This window comes from Amphiprion ocellaris, chromosome 1, assembly GCF_022539595.1.
Source record: "Amphiprion ocellaris isolate individual 3 ecotype Okinawa chromosome 1, ASM2253959v1, whole genome shotgun sequence".
NCBI lineage: Eukaryota > Metazoa > Chordata > Actinopteri > Pomacentridae > Amphiprion > Amphiprion ocellaris.
In genome coordinates this window covers 13,325,489-13,348,256 of record NC_072766.1, presented here as the reverse complement: position 1 = coordinate 13,348,256, position 22,768 = coordinate 13,325,489, and the positions used below count along the sequence as shown (strand labels likewise).

The window sequence follows — 22,768 nt, the reverse complement described above, 5'->3', positions numbered from 1 at the left end:
GAGAGGGAGGGAGGATTAACACTAAATTATACCTGAGGGAATTTTGACAAAATGATGTTTTCAGTTTTAATTACACTAATGCATCAAACACAAACATGAAGCCTTTTTGTAAAACCATTTAATTTGCATGCACCCATTTTGTAGAAAAAAAAAATCAATAACCTTCAGTTGTGCACTCATTAGAAACAAGACCCAACAGGTTCCATCTGTAAATTGACTTACAAAGCAGGAATAAAAGAGGTACATGATAGAAACAGTTTATAACAGTGCATAAAACTCGTGACAGCATATTTTTTTAACAGTGATGACAGTCATTTCATCTAAATAAAAACAATTATCAGTAATACTAGTAACTGATTGGCAAGACAAAAAGTGAATCACTCAGTTGTCACAGATCTTAGCATGCGTTCACATAACCTGTGTGAAACATGCACACACACACACACACACACACACACACACACACACACACACACACACACACACACACACACACACACACACACACACACACACACACACACACACACACACACACACACACACACACACACACACACACACACACACGGGAATGGTTTTAAACGTGAGATGTCAATCAAGAACAAACACACTGGAACAAAAGCAGGCAGGACGCGGTCAGCTCTCCTCATGCAGAGAGGACCTGTCCACCTCAGTTTTCTTGACTCGTACGCAGAGTTACTCTCGTGGCTGTACATCCAGAATATTTTCTGCCAGGCTGGTGAGTTTGCAGTCCTCCAGTGCTTTGACCAGCCGGCTCAGCTTGGCCGCCCTCCCCTCCGCCTGGATGAAACGGCTGAGCAGCTGATAGGCTTGCTCATACAGCCCTTCTCTCTCGTACTCATAGGCCAGGTTGTCTATGGCTGGACCCTTGAGAGCACGGCAGTTCTTCCCCAGAGCCCTCCCTACATGTTTCCACTGACGGCCTACTCCGTTAGAAAAGCTCTGAACATCTGTCGATGTCAGCATTCGGTCCTCTGATGGGCCACAGGATAAAGGATGAAGGAAAAACATTAATGGAAACTGTTATTAATTGTGATTACATAAACTGGGCGTTAAAAACAGATGAATATGTAAACATCAAACATATCTTACTCAACTTAATCTTGAAGTCCACCAACAGGATTTTTTCTATTTTAGTCCTATGATTTTGTTTTGTGAAGAGTAGCTGGTGCTCAGCATCTTTTTCAATAATCTAGAGCTTTTTTTTTCTGGTCATTTGGAGACAGTAATGACAGAGGCAAACATAACTTTTACATGATACATAAAGCTGTGATGTTAGTATGCTGCTATTTAGATATTTGGACGTTCCAGAGCAACATCAGCAATCCTTTGGTGTCAAAAATGAATTAAAACAGTAGATGCAAGCCAGAAAATCAAAACACCATGTGCCCTTTTCCTCCCTCTCCATTACATATGCTGATCTGATTCATTGTAAAAATGAAAATACTGATTAGTGCAGCTTCAAGGTTGTACATTTGCTTAATCAAATACCAAACAATCAGGTGTCTTTCATAAAGACAGAACTGACCAAGACTCTGCCAGGTTGATACTGTTTAAAAATAAAAATATCAATGGTGGCACATTTTCACGTTCCCTGGTCCCATCAAAACCACTAACATTAATTTACAAACCCCAGGAGGACAACAGCAAATTAATGTGTGCTTGTGGATTTTATTTTAGTGACTAGGCAGCTCTGTTTAATTTCATAGCCTGAGGCTTAAAGGGTGCCGTTAAACAAAAGCCACCATGTCTCGCCACGTTTCATTTTTTATTTCAAAATTGGGTGACCCACTATGAAATCAATCCAAATATGCAAACCAACTACATTATCTGCTGGCAGTAATCCCTTCCTATAGACTGGCCATCAGTTTATAAAAGGCTGGATTAGAGAGTCCGCTGAAAAACAGGACTAAATTCATGAGCTGTCAGAAAACACAACAGTCAATCAACAAAGGTCTGATAGCTTGCTGCAATTAAGAAATTGCTTGGAGACTGAGACTATGTCAGATATTAAAGTATCCTACTAGAAGATGATGGCACCATCATGAAAGAGACTTTCAGAAGATACAACCTTTTGACTGTGTGCAGCAATGACACAACTGCTGTAAAAAACAAATTGCAGGTGATGCTCATCTTGTGGATTAAATGACAAGGAAGTTCCTTATCTCTAAGAAATGACAAAATTAAACCCTGTGCTTCTGGTGACGCTAATGAAAGGCATCCCAACGAAGAGAACAACTAAGGTAAAGATTAAAATCAATGTCTCATATGTGCTATATATGACTCACCAAACACTCTGTTCTGAAATTTGAAGCAGTTGCTGGGGACAGGAGACTCCTCCTGTGTGATGGTGGTGGACTGTGGTGCAGGACCGAGGGCCTGGTTCTGCAGCTGCTGCTCCAGATGATCAATCTCCTCATCGCGCAGACGCTCCGGCTGACACCAGACAACAAATATGATTTAAATGAAATCAAATGGATGAAAACTTTAGGTGAGTTTACCCTTTGGCAGCCACAAGAGAAAGTTCACATTTAACGACAGGATTCAGTCACTGTGTGGTTTCTGTGTTCTTGCCTGTCCTGTATTCTTCTCACCTATAAAGACATCTCTAACACACTGAATCCCATTTACTGAGGAGCATTAAAGAAATAAATACTGTCCATAGCTGTCTACAGAATGTGTTAGCTGATCTTTGCTGTTAGTACGGAGGAAATCAGATTACTCTACCATTTGAATTACCAGAGAGTGCCACGCTACAGTACATATGCCAGTCAATGTCAGTCAATCTGTGGCTTTAAAATGCCATTGCAGTAAATATGTCAGATGATGTCAAATGTTGTATTTATTATTGCTCTGATGCCAGACCTTCATCAGGTGAATGGTTTCATACAAAAGGAAACCAACTCAAATAGGGAATGTCTGCTACCAACCAACATACTTCACATACCATAGGGAGGCCTGAATTATAAAACATCAACACTGAATGACAACCTTTAATAATATACAGAAAGTAAGAATCAGAAACAAGAAAAGCCCTCAGAGCGCAGTACTCCACCAACGCTGCTCAGTCGTTGTATCATTTCTAACATATAAGTCCCGATAAATCCACAACATTCGATTTGTAGTAGGATCGCAATCATGTGATCTTCAGCAGGCAGCTGCCGTAGTGTTCACATGTTGTCATAGTTACAGTGATGCCATGCCGCTATCTCGCAACGATACAGAAATCTTTAACAAATCCGTGGATTGACAGTAGAAGCTGCATCACTGCCAGAATCTAATCACTTGATTCTTGTGTCATTTCTGACCTTCCCTGAAAATTTCATCCAAATCCGTTTGTCCGTTTTTGAATAATGTTGCGCACAGAAAGACAGACTAACAGACGGACACTGCTGCGTTGATCGTCACCTAACTCCACCACATTCCTTGGCAGAGTAATAAAGCACATTTATATTACTATTTACCTTGCGTTTACATTAAACTGCAATTGCAATGAAGGAATTCCCTAAAAAAAAATACACAATTTAAGCAGTTAACATTAAAAATAGCAAAGAAGAAATGTAAACATCAACGACAAATCACCTCGATAATAAATGTCCTCAAGACCCTCCCCAGTGTTACATAGAAATACAATCAAGCCTTGAAAATCCATGGTGTAGTATTATTTCATAAAATGAACACAGTCAGAGGGTCACAATGGTAAATAAACCTGGTCATGTGTTTGCATGGATTCTGGAGGCTTCGATGCTAATTTGTCACTATTTCCTGATGAAGGTCTAGCACCAAAACATCACTAATAAATGTATTTTTGAAAGTTAGACAGTGGCTGGGAGTCTGTAAAACTTGGTGATTGGTATTGACATTTATTCTGTCAGTTATTTTCCATCAGTCAAGCACCACAGTGAACGTTAGGGGGCACAAATGTGAGATTTAAATGTGTAACTGTGGCAATCTGGTATTATAATAAAAAATTTAAATGATACCAGTGTTCACAGCAGGACAGGCTTAGCTTTCAGGAACATGATAATGAATGATAATGAATTTGTTTTTATGTAGCTTAAATTTGTGGCAAAAAAAACTATTAGCTTAAATTCAAGAAGGCTACTACCAACTATCCTGGTTTCAACACATCTGAATGGCTGTTTATATTTCAAATATGTTTATGGATACACTTCAAATCTGAATCAGCGCAGTGCCAGTTTGTACTGTTTGGGTGTGGTTTGCACTTCTCTTGTATTCACTGAACATCACACATGCTAGTATGCTACTTATGCTTTGAATGAAATGCCATGCTGGAGTTGGTTTGTGGGTTTTTGCTTGATGAGGCTGTTGAACAACCAGTTGGAGAAAAAACTGACCAACCACAGACTCAGAAAAGGGATATTATCTTCACGTTTAGTGTACAACCAGTTACGCTGATGAACTACAATTACCATCTCATAGTTTCATGCCTTCGCCAATCAGTCGTGCTCTTGAGTAATGGTGTTGACTAATTGGCAAAAAAGTGTCTGTGGAGGATATTATGAAGTGAAGCTGACTTTTGACCTTTTGGATAAAAAGTGTCACCATTTAATTATTTTATCCTGTAAGACATTTCTGTGAAATTTGGTCATAATTTTCAATTAATTCTTGACTTATGTCCAAAAATATGTCATACGAGGTCACAGTGACCTTGACTTTTGACCACTAAAATCTATGCATTTTCATTGAGTGGACGAAGAAATTTCTTCAAGGCGTTTCTGAGATTTCACATTCATGACAATGTGGCAGATGCATGAAGGGTGGGACAGTCAACCTGAAAGTCTAAAGACTTTAGCTACAGCTGTTGTCCATACAGAGGGATAAAAACAGCAGGGGTCAATGAGATGAGATGCAGCAGTACAGACTGTTCTAAACGAACTTACAGTATTAACCCTAAAATTTACTGATTTCATTGATCAGCATGAAAACTTTAACTGCACCTGCAGCATTTGTCACTTGATAGTGACTGGTGAGACCAAAACAAAATCAGCTCACATTAAAACAATGTCAGGCAGTGAATGAAACTTTAAATACTAGAGCTCAATTTAAAACCAATAAACAGCCAAACAGAAACATCAGTGTACCTGTGAGAGGTGGATGTGCTGCAGGCAAAGGTCCAGCTTGTCCAGGCAGAGATCCAGGATGTGTGTGCTGGCCTTGAGTTGGGTTTCCACGTTGAATTCTTGGGGCAGCACAAGAAGCCGGCAGGCATGTTGGGAGAATGACTGGCGCACGGCTCCAGAGCTGTAGCTCTCCAGGAATTGCTGACAAGCTGCCACATCCACAAATTTCACCTCCACCCCCAGGAAGGGATCCGCGTCATGGACCTTCAGGATTTCATAACCACCCAGACCACCTGCAGAGTCTGACCATGGGAAATACTGATTAATGAATGTGTCATCCCAGAAAAGGTCTCTTCTATTTTAATTAGTTTACAGTGATAGAAATTTGCAATAAACCCAAACTAAAGTGTTCACCTATAAGTGTCAGCTTGATGACTTTGAAAACGATGAATTTTCTCTGTTGGTCTTTGTAGAGTGAGAGCAGATTTACACCAGGACAGAGTGACTGCAGAAACATGACCGCACATCCTGTCCATGGCCCTCCGTCCACAGTCTTGTCCGCCATTCTCTGAACACAGTGTGAGACAAACAGTCAAGTTCCTTTTCAGAGTTGCAGCATATGACCCCGTTGAGATAAGGCCAAGATCATTTCTCATTAAGTAAATCTGTGCTTCCTGCATGAAGAATCACATAAAACTGGTTAAAAGCAAAGATCTCAAAAGGAGCATTTATTGTGTTGTTTTCAGTCCTCCAGGGATACGAATGTATTGATTTTAAAAAAAACCTATGAGATTCAAAGTGTTATGTTAGCACTTTCAGATTACATTTTATTCTACCATATTGCTAAAGTTGTTTGCTGTTATTTTGTTTGTAATATTATTTTGGTAATATAACACACAAGATATCTATAAGATTTGCAGTTTGATCCCCTGCCCCTCAATGAGTCAAAGTGTCTCCAAATTGCTCTCACTGGTGTTTGTGTGCGAATGAGAAACACACTGTAAATCTTTGTGAAAGCAAGCTAGGGTTAAAAGGTGATAGACATGTACAAACCATTTAGTTTTGCCATTTTTCCTCAAATTTCTGTCATTGTAAATCAAATGTATCAGGGTTATCTCTATTTAATCATGTTTGACTCTAGAAAATTGTGTCCATTTTTGACTATTTTCTGAAACATTATAGACATAAATCAAGCCATATGTAAAAAGAAACTGTATAAATGATCCACAGATGGGTCCCCTTACAATACGAATAAAACAGATGTGGGGAAAAAAATATACCAGCGCACTTGCATCACTGTACTGATATCTCAAGTTTAGTTTCTGAGCTTGTGAAAAACTGTTTATTTACACCTGTGCTTCTGAGGGAAAAGCAACTTTCTAACCACCTCTAACAGAACAGAGGATGAAAACTGCCTGGGCCAGTGACAGCTAAAATATGTTAACTGCTGTTCTAGTGTTCGATGGTTATTGTGGCCTCACTCCACCTTATCCTTTTTACCCAAGCCTCCTTTTGAAACCCTCATTACATAAAAACATGTTTAATCTCACTCCTCCCCTCCCCCAGTCCAGCCCTTAACTCCTGCACGCTGCTTGAAGCCTGTTGAAGCCTGCTCTCTCTTGGTGCTGTCTCCATGCACCCTGACGGGCAGCGCTCTGCGTGGAAAGAGCATCCTCTGAGCTGGATTATATGAATGTCCTTATATTTCACTAATACACAGTATGCTTGCCTACTGGGCCTACAGGAATGTCCACAACTTAGCCAGTATGTAATTATATGCCATCCTATCTACCGGTTCTCTGGAAGTATACTGTGAGATTAGTTGACCAGCTGTATGAGGATTAAGTGATCATCAGGAGCTTAAAATGTATCATTTATCTTTTGCTGCCAAAAGGCAACCTCTAGTATTCCCTGGACAGCTCGACTGACTTTTAGGTGAGAAAATATTGATTCACACAAAAACCTGCTTACGTGAATTAGTCATTTACCCTCTTAGTGATTGTGTAAGGTGACCTTGTTTCTGCTTGTTCTGAATTGTCTTCTTCAGTGCTTTATGCCTCCAGATCTAGGCAGACTTGTAGATGATGGCTTGAGATAAATGACACCCATGTGCAATCAAATGACATAAATTAGAGCGCTACAACCAAAGGAAAAGGGCCAAAGGAAAATCATCAGCACAAAAATTACAAGAATTTTAGTGAAAAAAAAGTATTGCAGACTCATTAGCTTTACTGTATGTAGCCCTATCACCCCATAAAGGCCCATTCTCACCTCATCTCATGATTATCATGTGACAACTATTTTTCTGTATTAATGATTTGTTTACTTGGCCATCATATTAATCATATTCTTGCAATTTAGATGCAAGTGAATATACACAGCTTTCCTGTAAAATAAAATGTTCTGTTCTGTTTGCAGCAAAGCTCTTTGTTTGAACCAAAATATCACAAATGTGTTGCACACTTCTTGTCTAAAAGTGAACTAAATGTGCAGGTAGTACACTAGAGGGGCTTCCAGTTATGCTAAGTGACTATATCTCTAGTCATTTTACATTTCAGTTACACAATACCAAGTGCCTGATAAACATGTGTGCCACTGGAACCGGTTGTTTCGCTTCTCTGCGCTGTGAGAGTGACTTACATAAGAACCAAATCCACTGTTTCAGGCATTTAATGATTCACAATTTCCAAGAGTTACAAACCTACTGTGTTTGTAGTTTTGGACTCAGTTTGACTTGTTTCTTTTCTGAGCTGCATATTGCAGAGGGCAACACAGAGAGATCTTCCACAACAAAGCAGTAACTTTAAGAAAGACGGTGTGTATTTTGTCATTGCTTACAGACTGAGAAGGAATCTCTTTACAACCAATATGAGGAAGCAGAACAAATACAGTGACCAGTAGTTTACTTGACATATGGGCATGGAAATATTCTTACAGGATAGGTTGGTCTAGTGTCCTTTCCAAAAAATCTATCCAGTTACTGCTAAGAAATGTTTTGCAGCACTTCTGGAGATAAGACTTTTTAAAAACTATTTTCTGGTAAGGCAAGAATAATAAACGTTTTAGAGGCTGCAGTAGATTTATGAAGGATGAGTAGCTAATTATTAAATATGCCATCGATAAGATTAAACTTTTATCAGATTGTCAGAAATACCCCTCTGGCATTACACATCTTTCACGCTAATTCTTTCATTCGGTTCATTAGGGAGGCCGATCCAATGCGCTGTTTGAATGCGTATTTTCTCAAAAGGGACCAAAATTAATTTGTAAAATACTTAACGTGCAACTGCAGGCTCATTGTGGTTTAGTCATGGGTATGGTACAAAATTTCACAATGTGGAATGTTGATAAGTCCAAGTCAAGAAATTCCTACTCTGCTGCGTGAGTACTTTGATAACATACATTTCTACTCAATAATAACAGTAATAATGGCTGTAGGTAAAACATTAGTAGGTATTTATGTTTTCATGTTCTACTAACAATAACACAATTAATTGCAGTATAGTAACACTGTTTAAATGGTGCCTTAGCTGAAATCCTTACTGATTCCTATAGTAACTCTGACTCGTGAATTTTATTTACTTTAGTGTCAATGCTAACTGTAGCTAAAGTTTTAACAGCAGTGCTAGCTAAAGACGTGGTTGCTATGCGACCCAGACGTACAGGTGAATTTCGGCTAGAAGTTAGCTAGCTACCTGCCGCAAAGTGTAACTTTTATCAAGAGTTTAACAACTTCAGTATGAGTCAGTCAAACAGAGAGAAAACCCTGTCAGTTTTACAATCCCAGAGCGTTTTCAGTTGAAAGGATGAACATACAGGACGTCGGTGGTTGGGCTCGTGCTGTAAACCTCACGTACAGCAGATAAAACTGCCGTAAAACTTCGCTCAGTGTGCGACCAAACACAGCGCTGAAGAGTTCACTGAGCCGATAAAAAGCACGGCAGCAGGCGCACGCTGTTTCTACGTTGCTGTTGTTTGAAATCGCTGTGAAGTAAAACTTGGTTAAAGTCGGCACAAACTTACCTTAAAACTTTGTTACGCTGCTCGGTGACGCTTCCTCCTTTGGGTTCACACCCACTGGCACTGTAAGAGCCTCCAGGCCGCCCATTGGCTGAGCAGACACCAAGACGCGCTCTGATTGGTGGAAACCGACATGCCGCCTGGGGAAAAAATCATGACGGGAAGGAAGTGTGCTTTTTTTCCCCCTAATGTAGACACTCGTATGTAGGACAGACATCACAGTACGTTTTTATCGCCAACATTGCTCTGTTACTGTTTCTTTTGACTGAAGAACGATCACTAGCATATGAGCTAAAACGATCAGAGTTGAAATACGACTGGTGAATGGTAATTTAACACTTTGCTGTCAGTTTTAAAGCCTGTATTGATTTTCTCTACTTTCCCATGTGTGTGTCCATAGTGTTTAACTTCTCACTGTGGTAATTTTGGTTGTTTTATTCATGTCAACAGCTCCAGCCTTTGAAAAAACAAACGTTAAAAACATGTCCATATATTATATTTGCTGCATTTGCTGTGAAAATAAATAAATCTTGAAAATATTAGGCACTGTTGCAAAAATGTAGTCATTTAATCCACAGAAAATAATCAACTGAGTTTTAAAAAAAAAAAAAAAAATAATTGCACAGATAAGTGCCATAAAACAAATATATTTGAGTTACAGAATATTGGCCCTACAAATAATTTAAATGTATATAATTTTTTTCAATTTTCTCACATAAAATTGAGTAAATTACTAATTCATAATGAAAATACTGATTGACTTGTAATTATATTCAAACATGTGGCAACTTTTAAGGAATGACAAAGAAATAAATCACCGTGAGTGGTTTTATGTGAGAAAATCTCTCAAATGAGATAAGCAAGTTTGTGTGACCGTTTCAGTTTAAAACTCCGATTTTGCAGCATGACACAAATCAATTACTCATCATTATTCAGTTCATAGTTAAGATTTGGTTGTGGTCCTTGCTATTTTTGTGTTGTTGTTTACAAAGACTTCTACCCAAAGTGTTCCAGTGTGAGTCAGCCTGTTTGCATGTTCTTGTTGGTAGCCAGGCCAAGAGGAGAAACAATGTTTATAGGTCTTTCAGCAGGACTTTAATCAAGATTGTCTAACCATGCTTTTCAGTGCAGACCATTTTACAACATTTATTTCTCGTTTAATGAGTTACTTTTGACTGGTAAAAGAAAATCACAACTAAAATGAATGCTTTGTAACTAAGCCAATGCCACCATATCCCCTCAACAAATTTCTAAAAGTTCATTGTAATTACATAATAATGGCAGCTCCAATTTAACTGCATTCTTCCGAAAGGGAGCTATCTAATATAACTAAACAATCTCAGCAGATTTTGGGGCACTCAGATTTTGTAACTCGGGACAAATTCTAATTACAACTAGATGAATTTGCTTGAATTGCTTTCCCCCCCCATGTTTCCTAGAGTTACTACTGTCTCATAAAAAGGTGGCAGTATCATCATGCCAGTCATAAGGGGGTTCACAATGGCAGATTGTACATTAGGTGGTTGTTGATTGTTCTCTGCCTCCCTGTGTCCACGTGTCTCCTTTAGCCCATAAAGACTGAACTGTAAATTTTTCTCAATAAGCTGGGAGCTCAAGTTAAAAAGTGCTATTTCGGTGCAGTCGCTTTGCTAATGTAAAGAACATAGAGGAAGAAAGCCACAAACACGTTATACACACACATATATATATATATATGTATGTATATATATATATATATATATATATATATATATATATATATATATATATATATATATATATATATATATATATATATATATATATATAACTATTTATTCATAGTAGACATAAGAAAAGTCATAAAAGCCTCTGCCAGCAGACTCTGAGGAGCTTTTGTGGTTGACGTGTTTGACAAATTTGAGGGTTTCTTTGTCTCTGTAGACGAGGGCGAGAGAATTATCCTCGGGATAGACTGTCAGGAGCTATGAAGAAAGTGGAAACAAAGCAACGATGATACGATGCCCTCACACATATGATTACATTTCACTGTTTACTGTAATCTGCACTCACCTCCTCATCCTCTTCGTTTGCAACATAACATGTGTAGCCCCCAAACTCTGACTGCCAGTCTGAAAGACAACGTTTTGTAACGATCACAATAGTTATTACTGCTTGCTTTTACTCTGTGTGTGCGTCTGTGTGTGTTCACCTGCGCAGCCGAAAGGCAAAATGAGGTCCAGCGCGTACTCGGCTCGTGCTGCTTCTCCGTCATGCAGCAGAGTGTAGCCGCCGTGAGACCATCGTCGCACTTCACCACAACATACAGGTGTGCTCAGCTCTAAAGAATACCCAAAGGTCAAAACACACAAACTCAGCTGCGGCAGAAGAAAAGGGCTCACACTGACACACACCTTTCTGTTTGGTTGCATTCGCAGCAGAGGATTCGGTTGAAGACGCAGTGGCTTCTTCATCCTCCTTTTGCTCTTGCTTCTCTTTGTCTTCATCATCATCCTCATCAGCAGGACACAGGTAGTGCAGTCGAAGGCCGGTAAAGTTGGAGAGAAGAAGGAAGAACGACTCTGACCGAAGCAGCTCCCAACATGCAGTGACGCACTGAGGCACGGTGTCCAGAGAAGCCACTTCATAGTTTCTGAAAACACAAAGATGATTAATGAGAAGTTGTAAATACAGTACGTACTAACAACAAGTCAAATGCTCTGTCAGACGTTACCCACCTCTTATTGGCTGGACCTCTCTTCGTCCACTGAATCTGAGAGAGTCGCAGCGCTTCACTCACCTCCCTGAACTTCTCCTCCTGAAGACAAACGCAGTCAGCCAGCAGAACAAGTGAACACACGCAAGGTAAAGAAAAAAATGAATTAGAAGCTACCTTAAGAAAGTCTTTAAGCTGAATTTCAGAGCTCTCTTCAAACTCCTCCTGAATCTGCTCTTGGTAGGAAATATCCAGATACACTGGATTGACCCACTCCAGCAGCACCGTCTCCTGCCAGGAGCACAAACACATGAGCAGCTTGACATTTGCACGAAGGTAGGAGGCTCACATCTGTCTGTTAAAGATGACGTGTGAGGGAGGAAACGACGGGCTTAACACATATGACCCCTCATAAGACTTGAACATGTTTTTACACTTTGGTTATTGTACAGACCAGGGGTGTCAAACTCATTTTAGTTCAGGGGACACATTCAGCCCAATTTCACCTCAAGTGGGCCGGACCAGTAAAATCACAGTATAATAACCTATAAATAACGACAACTCCATTTTTCCTTTGTTTTAGCGCAAAAAAGTACGTTCTGAAAATGTTCACATTTAATGAATTATCTTTTAACAAAACATCATGGACAACCTGAATTTTTTTAAGAAAAATAAATTCAGTTTCAACAACATTATTCCTCAGTTTATCATTTCCACATTACAACTTACAGATCAGAGTGTCTATAAAAGCACAAAACATTTAATTACAGGTATCTGGAACTGAACGATATATTATTTTACTTTGTGATCCAAATGACAAGTCAGACAAAAAAAAGACAAAAAAGACAAAATATTACAAAAAGAAGACAAAAGGACAAAAATGAGAAACAAAATAACAAAAACATGAGACAAACGACACAAAACAGAACAAAAAAGAGACAAAAAAATTGCGTCAAAAAGTTACAAAGCGCCAAAAAAATGGAAAAATGACAAAACCGAGACAAAAAAATTACATAAATGACACAAACAAGACAAAAAATGAAAAAAGCAAGAAACAAAATGACAAAAAAATAGACAAATGACATAAGTGAGACAAAAAAACACAATACGACAAAAACGATACACAAAACGAATAAAGTAAAACACAAAATGACAAAAATAAGACTAAAAACACAAGCAAGACAAAAAGGAAACACAAAATGACAAAAACATGACACAAATGTCAGACAAAAAATAGGCAAAAGCAAAATATTGAAAAAAACAGACATAAAACGACAAAAGAACAATGAACAATCTAGTATTTTACTTTATGATCAAAACAACTTGTTATAGTCTCAAAATTATTTTAAATTTATAATTTTATAAATTTACAATTTGGAGTTAATGTCTTCTCTGTAATTTTTACACTTTACAAAGTCGGGCCAGATTGGACCCTCTGGAGGGCCGGTTTTAGCCCGCGGGCTGCATGTTTGACACCCCTGGTATAACCTCCAACAACATTTTCAATCTCTCAGCTTTAAATGTGCTGTCAGGAGATATTTTAGCTTCCAGCAAACTATGATCAACTAAGCTAACTGACTGCTGGCTCCAGCTTCATACTGATTTATTATCTTATTGATCATCAGCTTGTGAGAGCTACTGATATGATGGTAACGCTCACATCTCTCGGTAAATGTGGACTCCTTGGGACGGGCGGCTCTATGTGGCGAGAAGGACGCTCCAGAGAAGGTCCATGAAACCAGCCGCTCAGAGACAGACGACACTTGTCCTGTGACAAAACTTCTGACACCTGTAAAAACACAGCGCAGCTCAAGAGTTCAAACCACAGCCTCCTGTTTGATGTGACTGAAATGAAAAACCAGACCATTTGTTCTTACTTTGTGAAAGGAAACTGGGGAAACTTCAAAAAGGACGAGTGTGTTCCAAGAAGGCACGAGTGACTTCACTATGCTCTGCGGTTGGAAATTACCTGATGACAAACGGTCAAACGAACACTTCTGTTGTCTAAAAGCGCATAAATACACACAGTAAAACGCACAAAGTGAGACACGCACTGTCTGTTGTGTAAAGATCGAGGGTTCCACCGTCGCTGCTCTGCCACGGAGGCACGAGATACAAAATGAAAGCAACACGTCTCCCTTCCAGTTCATCATCATGACACAACAGAACATCTAGACAGAAGACAGAAGAGGACATAAAGGGAAACAGTAATCAAATAAAAAAGGAAGCTCCAAAGAGCCTAAAATATCACTTTCTTGCAGGAGTTGTCAGACTAATCTCACCTGTGTATTCATATCTGGCACATGAAATATCCACTGTGGGCTCCAGCTCAACCCCCAACACTTCCCCCAGCCAGGAACGGAAACGTCCAAACAGTGCTGTTCTAAAGACAGAAACACGCTTTCTGTGAAATCCTGGAACGTATTGTGTGGCTACAATTTTAATGTAGTATAAAATGAGAAATTTAGTAACCCTCAGCACACAGACAGACTGTTCGAAGGCCCAAAAGCCCACCGTGACATTTTGTTGTGACATAAATAATAGATGATCACAAGGGGAGGCTGTTATTCTGTATTTAATTACAGTATTTATTCTCCAGGGCCTGATTTCCTCAGTAGGTGTAGCACAATATAATCACAAATATGCCTTTAGGTGAAATTACACGTTATAGTCTCTCCACTGCAAACACAATTTGTCATAAACTGTGCATTATGTCTCAATAAGTATTTGTCTATTATTTCACTATCAGGATAACAAATGAGTCTCAAAGGTGTTGACTTGGATTCTGTCTCAACACCCAGCTAATATTCCCCCTGATCTATACACTGAGGACCTCATTTTTCTTGCACTTGGCTCAAACACTGAACCTCTTGGCAGGTCTGGTAGCTTTCAATAAAAGCTTTGTTTCAGGTAATTTGTCTGAAATGCTGCTGTGATGACTTTCTGTTTGTTCACTGCCAACCTCAGCACTGAAACCAGACTCAAGACGAAACCGTTAGATCTCAAATGTTAACGCTATCAGAGCCATCAGCACAAGAAATATACTAATTACAAGGCAGATATAATCTCTGGCTCCACCTGGTGGATCTGACTATTAAACCCCAGCTCCTATCTTCTATTGTTACTCATAAAACAAATGATTTTAATCAACTTTGTAGCGCAGGCACTGATGATAAATACTACACTATATCAACATATTAGCATTTAGTGCAGAGGCCAGTAATGACTTGCAATAAAACAAGTTTAGCTGTTCCCCCAGGATGAGTAAAAGTGGTTTAAAGTGAGATTTTGTCACACGCAGTGGTGGAAAAACGTTTTCAGACACCCCATACATTTGCATGTACATTGCATTAAGAACCACTCTAGGTGCACTCTTTAAGAGCAATTTCTTTTAGTACAATCACAGCCATAATACTAAACAAATCCTAAAAAAAGCCATAAAAAATTAAAACTGATTGGTTCCGTAAAAATAAGAAATTTTGAGTAGCGAGTAATTTTGGCAGAATTTAGTTTTGCTAGTTTTTCTTGTAAACAATAAACAATAGGAATATAATTTGTAATTATTTGTGTCTGTCTAATGTAGCCACACCTTTTGAAACAAAAAAAAAGATTTTTACACAAATACTTCATGATAATATTTGAGATTGTGTTTTTTCCACCACTGCATCCCTTCTACCATCTAATATGATCCGATGCAACATCTCTGTCTTAAAGGCCACTTTAATATGGTCTATAATGTTTTCTTTATTGATATTTTCACAGAAATGTTAATTCAATAGCATGTTTTAGCACCGAGGTCATAATTAGTGTCTGTTTTGTCCTGAAATGCTTCATATTTTAGAGGTGGTTCTAACACTCTGCCCCTCATGTATGTAGATGGGAAGGACAACAAATTTTAATGTGGTGTAGAACAACATCACAACCACTATGGGGCCTGTTTTTAACACATAAGTGAATTTACACACTTCCGACAATGTCCACAAAAACACAATATAACAAACAATGTGAATGAATATAAACTTCTTAAATGCAAGGATTATAGCGTGGCTTTTTTTTTTTTTTTTTTTGCTTTATTCCAACAGATTGATTTATCAAAGGCTGATAAAGTGAACACTGTGAGTAAAATGCAGTCTATCTGTCAAAATTAGCTGTAATTATTTTATCAAGAGGTTAAAAAAAATAAGCAAGAAGCTCAAATCAACCTACAAGCAGACATTTTGATTTGACGAAGCAGGAAAAGCAGAAGTTTAAATACCGATGACAGCGATGGCTTCAGATCATTAAATGTCTCCAGTGATTGACTGTTTTCTATTTTGTGTCTTCTATAATTCTTCTGTTACAGTAAACTGAGTATCTTTTGGATGTGGACAGAAACAAATATTTAAGGACAACATCTTAAGACTTATTATAGCCCAAACAACTAATGTATGAATTGAAGAAAACAAAGTAAACTAAATCTATGTTGAAAGCTTTGCATTACAGTGATGTATAGACCAACCAAACCACAAGACAAGGATGAAGGCCTATAAAGGCTCACTTATATCGAATTCTTTTTAAAATCTGCTTAAAACAGTCTAAAGATTCAACAAATTCAGGAGATTCAGCAAAAAAAAAAAAAAAAACAAAAGCATAACTTTAAAAAAGGGAAGTCATCTGTCAGGTGGAAGATGTTGATTGATTTGTACAGACGGGCTTTAAATAAAAGTAGGTTCATTTTTCTGGTGTCAGGGCTGAGCTGCGGGTCGGAGGGCGGAGCTGCACAGATTAACAGGTTTTTCATTGTTGGGTTCTTGGTTAAGTCCCAGCTCTTGAATAAAACATTAATAAAAGGGTTTTTCCTGCATAGAGTAATTTTGGTGACCCATAAATTCTTCTTTTAGCCAACAAAAAATATGATAAGATTTGAGGATTAAAATGAGGTTTAATTGTTTTGTTTATTGAGGTTTCATTTACTAAAGCATGAAAGACATAGAGCTGTTCATCAAATGGTTAGAAATAGCTCAAAAAGGTGTAGTGTAATATTTTTTGGGTATGATGTGCTGAAAGTAAAAGATGATATAATTATGGCAAAAGCTATTAGACTGAAGACCAGAGGTAAAACACATGTATAAAATATATAATGATGAATATTCTTGTAATGACTGATGTTTGACACAGCTTATAACCTGTAACTTTGATGTGAAGATACTTGCTTTGTAGAAAATGATATGTGGAGTACTCAAAACATAATGGTGTAAATTTAAGGTATAACTTTCAAAATATATTAGAAACATAACAATAGCTAATGGTATAATAAGCATGAAATCTATCACAAAATAATAGTGTAAGATGTGGAGCAAAAAGGCTGAACATGTCTGGACATCTCTCTGTAAAACATGACCTAATGATAACTTAATGCGCATGTCTTCTGTAAAGTGAGATCTAGGGGTGAAACATGATAACCTGACATCATGATCTGACCAGTAGATTTAGAAAAGTGTAATAGTGTCAAAACTGTCACTCCTATCATACGCCCTATAGGCGTGGAAAAATGACCAACTCTCACAGTATAATAGACGATGCACAGCTCTGTATCTTCAGTTTTTCTTGGGGTGTTGTCACTGCTAAGAACTACTCCTGGATTTTTGTCGACAATAAATCCTGCTGCCTCCGAATGCGGACTTCTCCTGGTGATTTTTTTGAAGATCTTTAACATTTGAACACGGTCAAGTCTTAGACTGGCCCATGATTTGTGACTGGGATTACACTTCATCTAAGGCAGAGACTTCTGTCAGACTTATGGCATTCATTGTACACAGACTGATCTTACTGTTGTGAGTAGTCGGCCCATTCTGAGCCAAGAAAAACCCAGAATAACACAAAAAACATGCCTAAACCTAAAAGCATCATATTTTAGAAACTTCTGCAGCTTATTTCCCACCCGATAATGTTATGCCCAATCGGTGTATTACGTCTCTGAGGTGCACAAATGATAAATACAAACGGTTTTGTCACCTCAGTCCTGCAATATGTGGCTCTGTTCTCTTCCTCAGGTCATCTGACTGTATGGGAGCAGCACAAAAAAAGTTAATAAGACAACAACACCAACTGGAATAAAAACGCATGAACATGGGTTTGATAATCACCTGTTTGAATTTGTAGAGATCATTTGACTTTTCGTGGAAGTTGAGTCCCAGCAGCTCTCTCTGTAGGTTTTCTGCGAAGGTTTCGCTGCTGAGGAAGTTCTTGATGATGCAGTGAGGAAACGGATGGCAGTCCAGCTCCAGATCTCCTGCACAACAATTACACACACAATATTTGCAACAGGCTTTATATGACAGATGTTTGGCTTTGAAAATGCAAACAGGAGAGTCTCAGGAGAATTCCAAAACCTAAGCTGCTGCACATTGTAGAGAAGAAAAACAACAAAAGTAAAATATTATTTTGATCTGGTAGACAAGGCTGACTTTTTACCATAGAATACAAAATATAACACATACATATTTCATCAAAACAAACGAACGAAGAAATGACAAAATGGGAAAAAATACTATTACCATATCTGATTTCACTGCAGGAAAGGGTTTTATCTGTCTACTGATTTGCGATACCTTTTATACTGTTATATTATTTGAAAATCTCTGGAAATGTTCAATGAAAGTGGACAATAATTCAAAAACAATTAGCAGGACTATTTTCTGGCATCACAATGCAAGGTCTTGCTTTTTATATGGTTATTTTATCCATAACTACTTCTAGTTTAATTAATTTTAAAAATCCATACACAAAAAACACATCAAAACAATAATTTATAGATGGGTCAACATATTAATTCTAAACACTATAACACTAGATTGAATGCTCTGTGCATATATAAAGTGTGAAAGTCGGCCTCTGCTTTTGTCTTATTGTTGTGTTTTCATCTCAAGTTTAGAATCAGAATCAGTTTTGTTGCAAAGCAGGTTTTCACACTGACAGAGAATTGAGAGCTGCAAGTCAGAAAAACAGTAACTGTCATAAGACAAATAAAAAGCAAAAGCTGTTAAAGTATATACAATGGTATTTAAGTGAGACAGCTGTACAGATTGTTCAGAAATGTTGAAAATCTCACTGTAAATGCTTAAAATAGAAAAAAAAAACATCTGTACATTACTCTGTAAACAGCCTTATACTGGCAGGTGTTTCTATTATTGTACAGATTGTAAGGTACAGAAGCCTCTCTCTGTATAATGTGATATTGCTGAATGAAATTACATAGTAAGAAAGGGGTTGTATCAATATAATAAACTCTTAATAGCTATAGATACCAATAATTACCAAAAACAAAAGTAACAGGAGTGTTACTACAGACTCTCCCCTCGCACTTGCAGAGCTTTGAGGTGGTTTAAGAATGTTAAGTGTGTGTGTTTCTCTGTTTAAAGTGGGTAAAGTTGTCAGAAGGTCCTCCTCACCGTGGCTGTAGTGACTCCTGCTCCTCCACGCCTCCTTCACGGCTCCCTGCAGCTCTTTCTCCTCCACAGATGAACTCAGCGCCGCTTCCTCACAGCTCTTCTTCTTCCTCTTTTTCTCGGTGGCTCTGGACTCATTCTGAGCTCTTTTCGAGCTCATATTTCGCACTATCCGCCGTGACGGCAGAGAAACACGGACTTCGTAAACACCAAGAACACTCACGCTGCTGAGGATCGTGAGCCAACCGGCGTCGCGCAAAAATGACGTGTCATCAACCTACTTCCGCCCCAAGTCCTGACTGTCAGGCAAATTAATTACACAAAAGTTAGACTAAGTGGTAAATCTGAGTGTTAGAGACTGATTGCGGGGGTATATTTTATTATTATTTTAACGTTTGGAAGATTTAGGAATGCACATTTTACAGCAAGGCAACCAGGACTACTACTACTACTGGCTCAATATATAATTAAGGGATTTTTGGAGTCCATGGGGTATATCTTGCAAACATTTTTATTAAAAGTAAAAAAAAACCAAAACTTTTTTATGTACATTATGATCATGTCTTTACAAATTCTATATTTATTTATTATGGAAAACATCACTTATTAATAAAAAAAATGACTGGATATCACTAAAAGGTCAACTAAATAACTGTCCGAATTTAATAACAACCACCTTCTAACTAGCTAAACAATAATAAAATGAGCTTATTCAAAAATTTTTTGATCGTGTTCTTTGTATTAAGTTGAGATAATCATGACAGATAGTTCCTTTTTGGCAATATGTCAAATTTTATTTGGAAAATAACAAAATTCTATCTGTGTCCGAGAAATCATTTTTAACTAAGTTACCCATTATAAAAACACCTCTCAAGGAAGTGATTTAAGTGTGTTAATTCCAGATCACATGACCTGCTCCACGTGATGTCACTTCCTCCTGAAGAAGACTGGCAAGACTCCAAGGTTTTCTGAGTTATTTCATATAAAATAGTGTGTGAGTCATGTGTGGATTTATGACATGTCAACAGGTTTACTACAATATCTTTATAAACAAATTTCAGTTTCACTCAATTGTATATATAATATTTTAGAAGAAACTTTAACTAAAAATGCCATGTGGTGTTTGGTTATAGGCAGCCATGTTGATTTTAGGCCTGAAAACAGCAAAAATGTCAACTTTGATACAAAAAGTCCCGCAATTATATATTGACACAGCTACTCCTAATAATAATAACACACATAAAGACACACAAAATAAATCTTGAGGGAAGCTTTGGATTTATTGAGTTTCCATGTACATTTTTGCAGGGTCATGTCTAGTCCTAAAATAGTCAGGATAATCTCTACAATTAATAGTGCTGTCTTAGCCTTAATCTTTATGATTATCAGGTAATGCTGTATTTTATATAATGTTCGTAGGGTTTCAGTCCTTAATATTTAAATAACTCGGGCAAATTCACACCATAAATAGCAGTGGTCTGTAGTATCTGACCTTACACGTGTTACTTATATAATCAACAGATTGGAATGTGTTTTTGTAAGTTCTGGAATATTTAAGGCAACCTGATGCTGTTGATTTAGAAGGGATCCCAGTGTCTAAGGGGTTGATTGAATAGGCTCTTTGTCTGCTCAGTGGGGCTCCAATTATGGAAACCATATGTCTAGATTTCATAAACAACCACAAACCTATTTAAGTGAGCTCATAATGTTATTCTAAGAGGTTAATATTGGCTGAATCCTTCCAGGTAGTCTATGTCTGATTGAGGCTGATCTTCTTTGTAATAAACGTATTATTAAGCAAGACAGTGTCAGCGGATGTTTCTACTTCACCTGCATGTCATAGATGTCTGAGAAACTACAGTTTCAGTATTCAGTACTCCTCAGGAATTATTTAAATATTTAAATTTGTTAAGTTAATTTTGAGAAATTTGTGATTCCCATCTTATTTTTCTACTGGACAGCACTTTGGTTTAACACTTTGGCTGTTGTTTAACATGTGGTATATAAATAACAGTGACTTCACTTGACAGGGAAGAAAAGTATTGAAAGTCCAGTATGTAACAGAACTCAGAGTGCAATATCCTCTGTGTTAAGCGCCCTACTGTTCAACTTAGAAGTAATGCAGTTACTTCTTTACATTTGAATTACTTCTGGAGAATAATAAATGCAGCATCGTTCAGCAGCACTCAAGAATTAAGTAAAAAACAAACGTCACACAGTTCCCTGAGCTGTATAATATACTTTAATCCCTGGTTTTACTTTTATATTGTGCTGTTTCAGAGAGTCTATATCTGTTCATTAGAGGTTTATCCCCATTTTACACTGTATTTCTCATTCTCAACTATAAATTCTAAACTGCTGTGTGTAATTTGGAATTAGACCCAGCAGACAGGTGAAGTGTTTTTCATGTGTAGAAATATTCTACAACATAATTTTCCAGTGTGTGTGCAAACCTCCAGCTCCCAGAGACTCAAAACAGGATATATACTTCAGAGAAAGGATGAATTGATTTAATATCACGCAAGCTACATTCACAGAGTAGATTTTATTAACTCATGTAAACATAACCTTTGTGTTTCACAGGCCATAGAAATTCTTCTGGGCCTCCGGGAACATGTGACTTTATCCTGAAAACACTGCTTAGTTCTCCAGGGTCCATTACAGTCTGACAGTGCAGTGTGTTTTGAATGTGCTCAGTTAAAGGATAATAATGTAACTTACAACTGATGAAGCTTTTTCTACTCGACTGCCTGTGAGGTAAAGTTCAGGGTGAAGTGTTTTAAATAGCTTCTTCTGTTCTGACTGGATGGGCTGCACACATTTTAGTCTTAGGAGTTAGTGCAAATGTTGTTTTACATTAGTTTTGCTAATCTGTTAATATTCCAGCATCATACTTTAGTGACTTCTACTGAAACATTCCCGCAATCAATAACCGATCAGTGTTTGGATCTGATTGGGACAAGATCTCTGTCTGACAGAACTTTTTGTTTGAGAAATATGTCCAGACCAGACAGGTTTTGTTCTTCAACCTCAGTAAAGAACAGTGTGGAAGATGAAGCCCTTTCAACACATAGTGTCTAAATTACAAGGGTTTAAAACTAACTGGACACTTGGCTCCTAAATGTTGTGTTATTGTAGCATTAACATTTAAAGGAACTCAGAGTTAATTGTCTGACTTCATATTTATCTGTCCAATTACTTTCTATCTCTTCAACTTTTGGACACTGTGCTATAAAGGCTTTATTTCACACATCAGTCTTTCTAACTGTTGTAGCAAAATTATATTTTTAACGTGAGGCTCACAAACAGGTCTAGGCAGGACGGTTAATCAGAGCACATAATAGACCTGACTCTGAGTAGCTGTTTATTTTATGGTATGTGGTGACCATGAGACTCCTCAGCATGAGGAGAGCAAAGCTGTGCTGTGTGAAGGATAGATATTACAAGTTTTTGTCTTGGTCAGACCGCTGAACATGAGCCTGGTGTCGGAGCTCTGCCTTTCAGCTGGAATATTCATT

General features: G+C 37.8%; 2 protein-coding genes across 2 annotated transcripts; both read right to left on the bottom strand.

Annotated features, from left to right (window-relative positions):
* Nucleotides 1-101: 101 nt before the first annotated feature.
* On the bottom strand, nt 102-9,290 carry tradd (tnfrsf1a-associated via death domain). The gene is made up of 5 exons (XM_023284241.3): nt 9,132-9,290; nt 5,523-5,676; nt 5,130-5,410; nt 2,313-2,460; nt 102-998 (listed from the first exon to the last, which is right to left on the bottom strand). The coding sequence occupies exons 2-5, from the start codon at nt 5,671-5,673 to the stop codon at nt 700-702; spliced, it is 879 nt and encodes a 292-aa protein (XP_023140009.1). The 5' UTR covers nt 5,674-5,676; nt 9,132-9,290; the 3' UTR covers nt 102-699.
* A 1,637-nt stretch (nt 9,291-10,927) lies between these two features.
* On the bottom strand, nt 10,928-19,500 carry ogfod1 (2-oxoglutarate and iron-dependent oxygenase domain containing 1). Its single transcript, XM_023284235.3, has 13 exons — nt 19,254-19,500; nt 17,949-18,094; nt 17,818-17,864; nt 14,106-14,206; nt 13,878-13,994; nt 13,701-13,792; nt 13,484-13,612; nt 12,001-12,114; nt 11,846-11,925; nt 11,522-11,760; nt 11,320-11,448; nt 11,181-11,239; nt 10,928-11,092 (listed from the first exon to the last, which is right to left on the bottom strand). The coding sequence occupies exons 1-13, from the start codon at nt 19,408-19,410 to the stop codon at nt 10,943-10,945; spliced, it is 1,560 nt and encodes a 519-aa protein (XP_023140003.1). The 5' UTR covers nt 19,411-19,500; the 3' UTR covers nt 10,928-10,942.
* Between the last annotated feature and the right edge of the window lie 3,268 nt (nt 19,501-22,768).

Bases quoted from the DNA above. Each gene is read 5' to 3' on its own strand.
- tradd (XM_023284241.3), bottom strand. From the start codon at position 5,673: ATGGCGGACAAGACTGTGGACGGAGGGCCATGGACAGGATGTGCGGTC. The intron at 2,461-5,129 runs GTACACTGATGT...GTCTGGTGTCAG, and splicing joins AGCACATCCACCTCTCACAG to CCGGAGCGTCTGCGCGATGA. The intron at 999-2,312 runs GTGAGTCATATA...GTGGCCCATCAG, and splicing joins ATTTCAGAACAGAGTGTTTG to AGGACCGAATGCTGACATCG.
- ogfod1 (XM_023284235.3), bottom strand. From the start codon at position 19,410: ATGAGCTCGAAAAGAGCTCAGAATGAGTCCAGAGCCACCGAGAAAAAG. The intron at 14,207-17,817 runs GTGACAAAACCG...TTCTGTCTTTAG, and splicing joins CCACATATTGCAGGACTGAG to AACAGCACTGTTTGGACGTT. The intron at 11,761-11,845 runs GTGGGTAACGTC...TTGTGTTTTCAG, and splicing joins AGAGGTCCAGCCAATAAGAG to AAACTATGAAGTGGCTTCTC.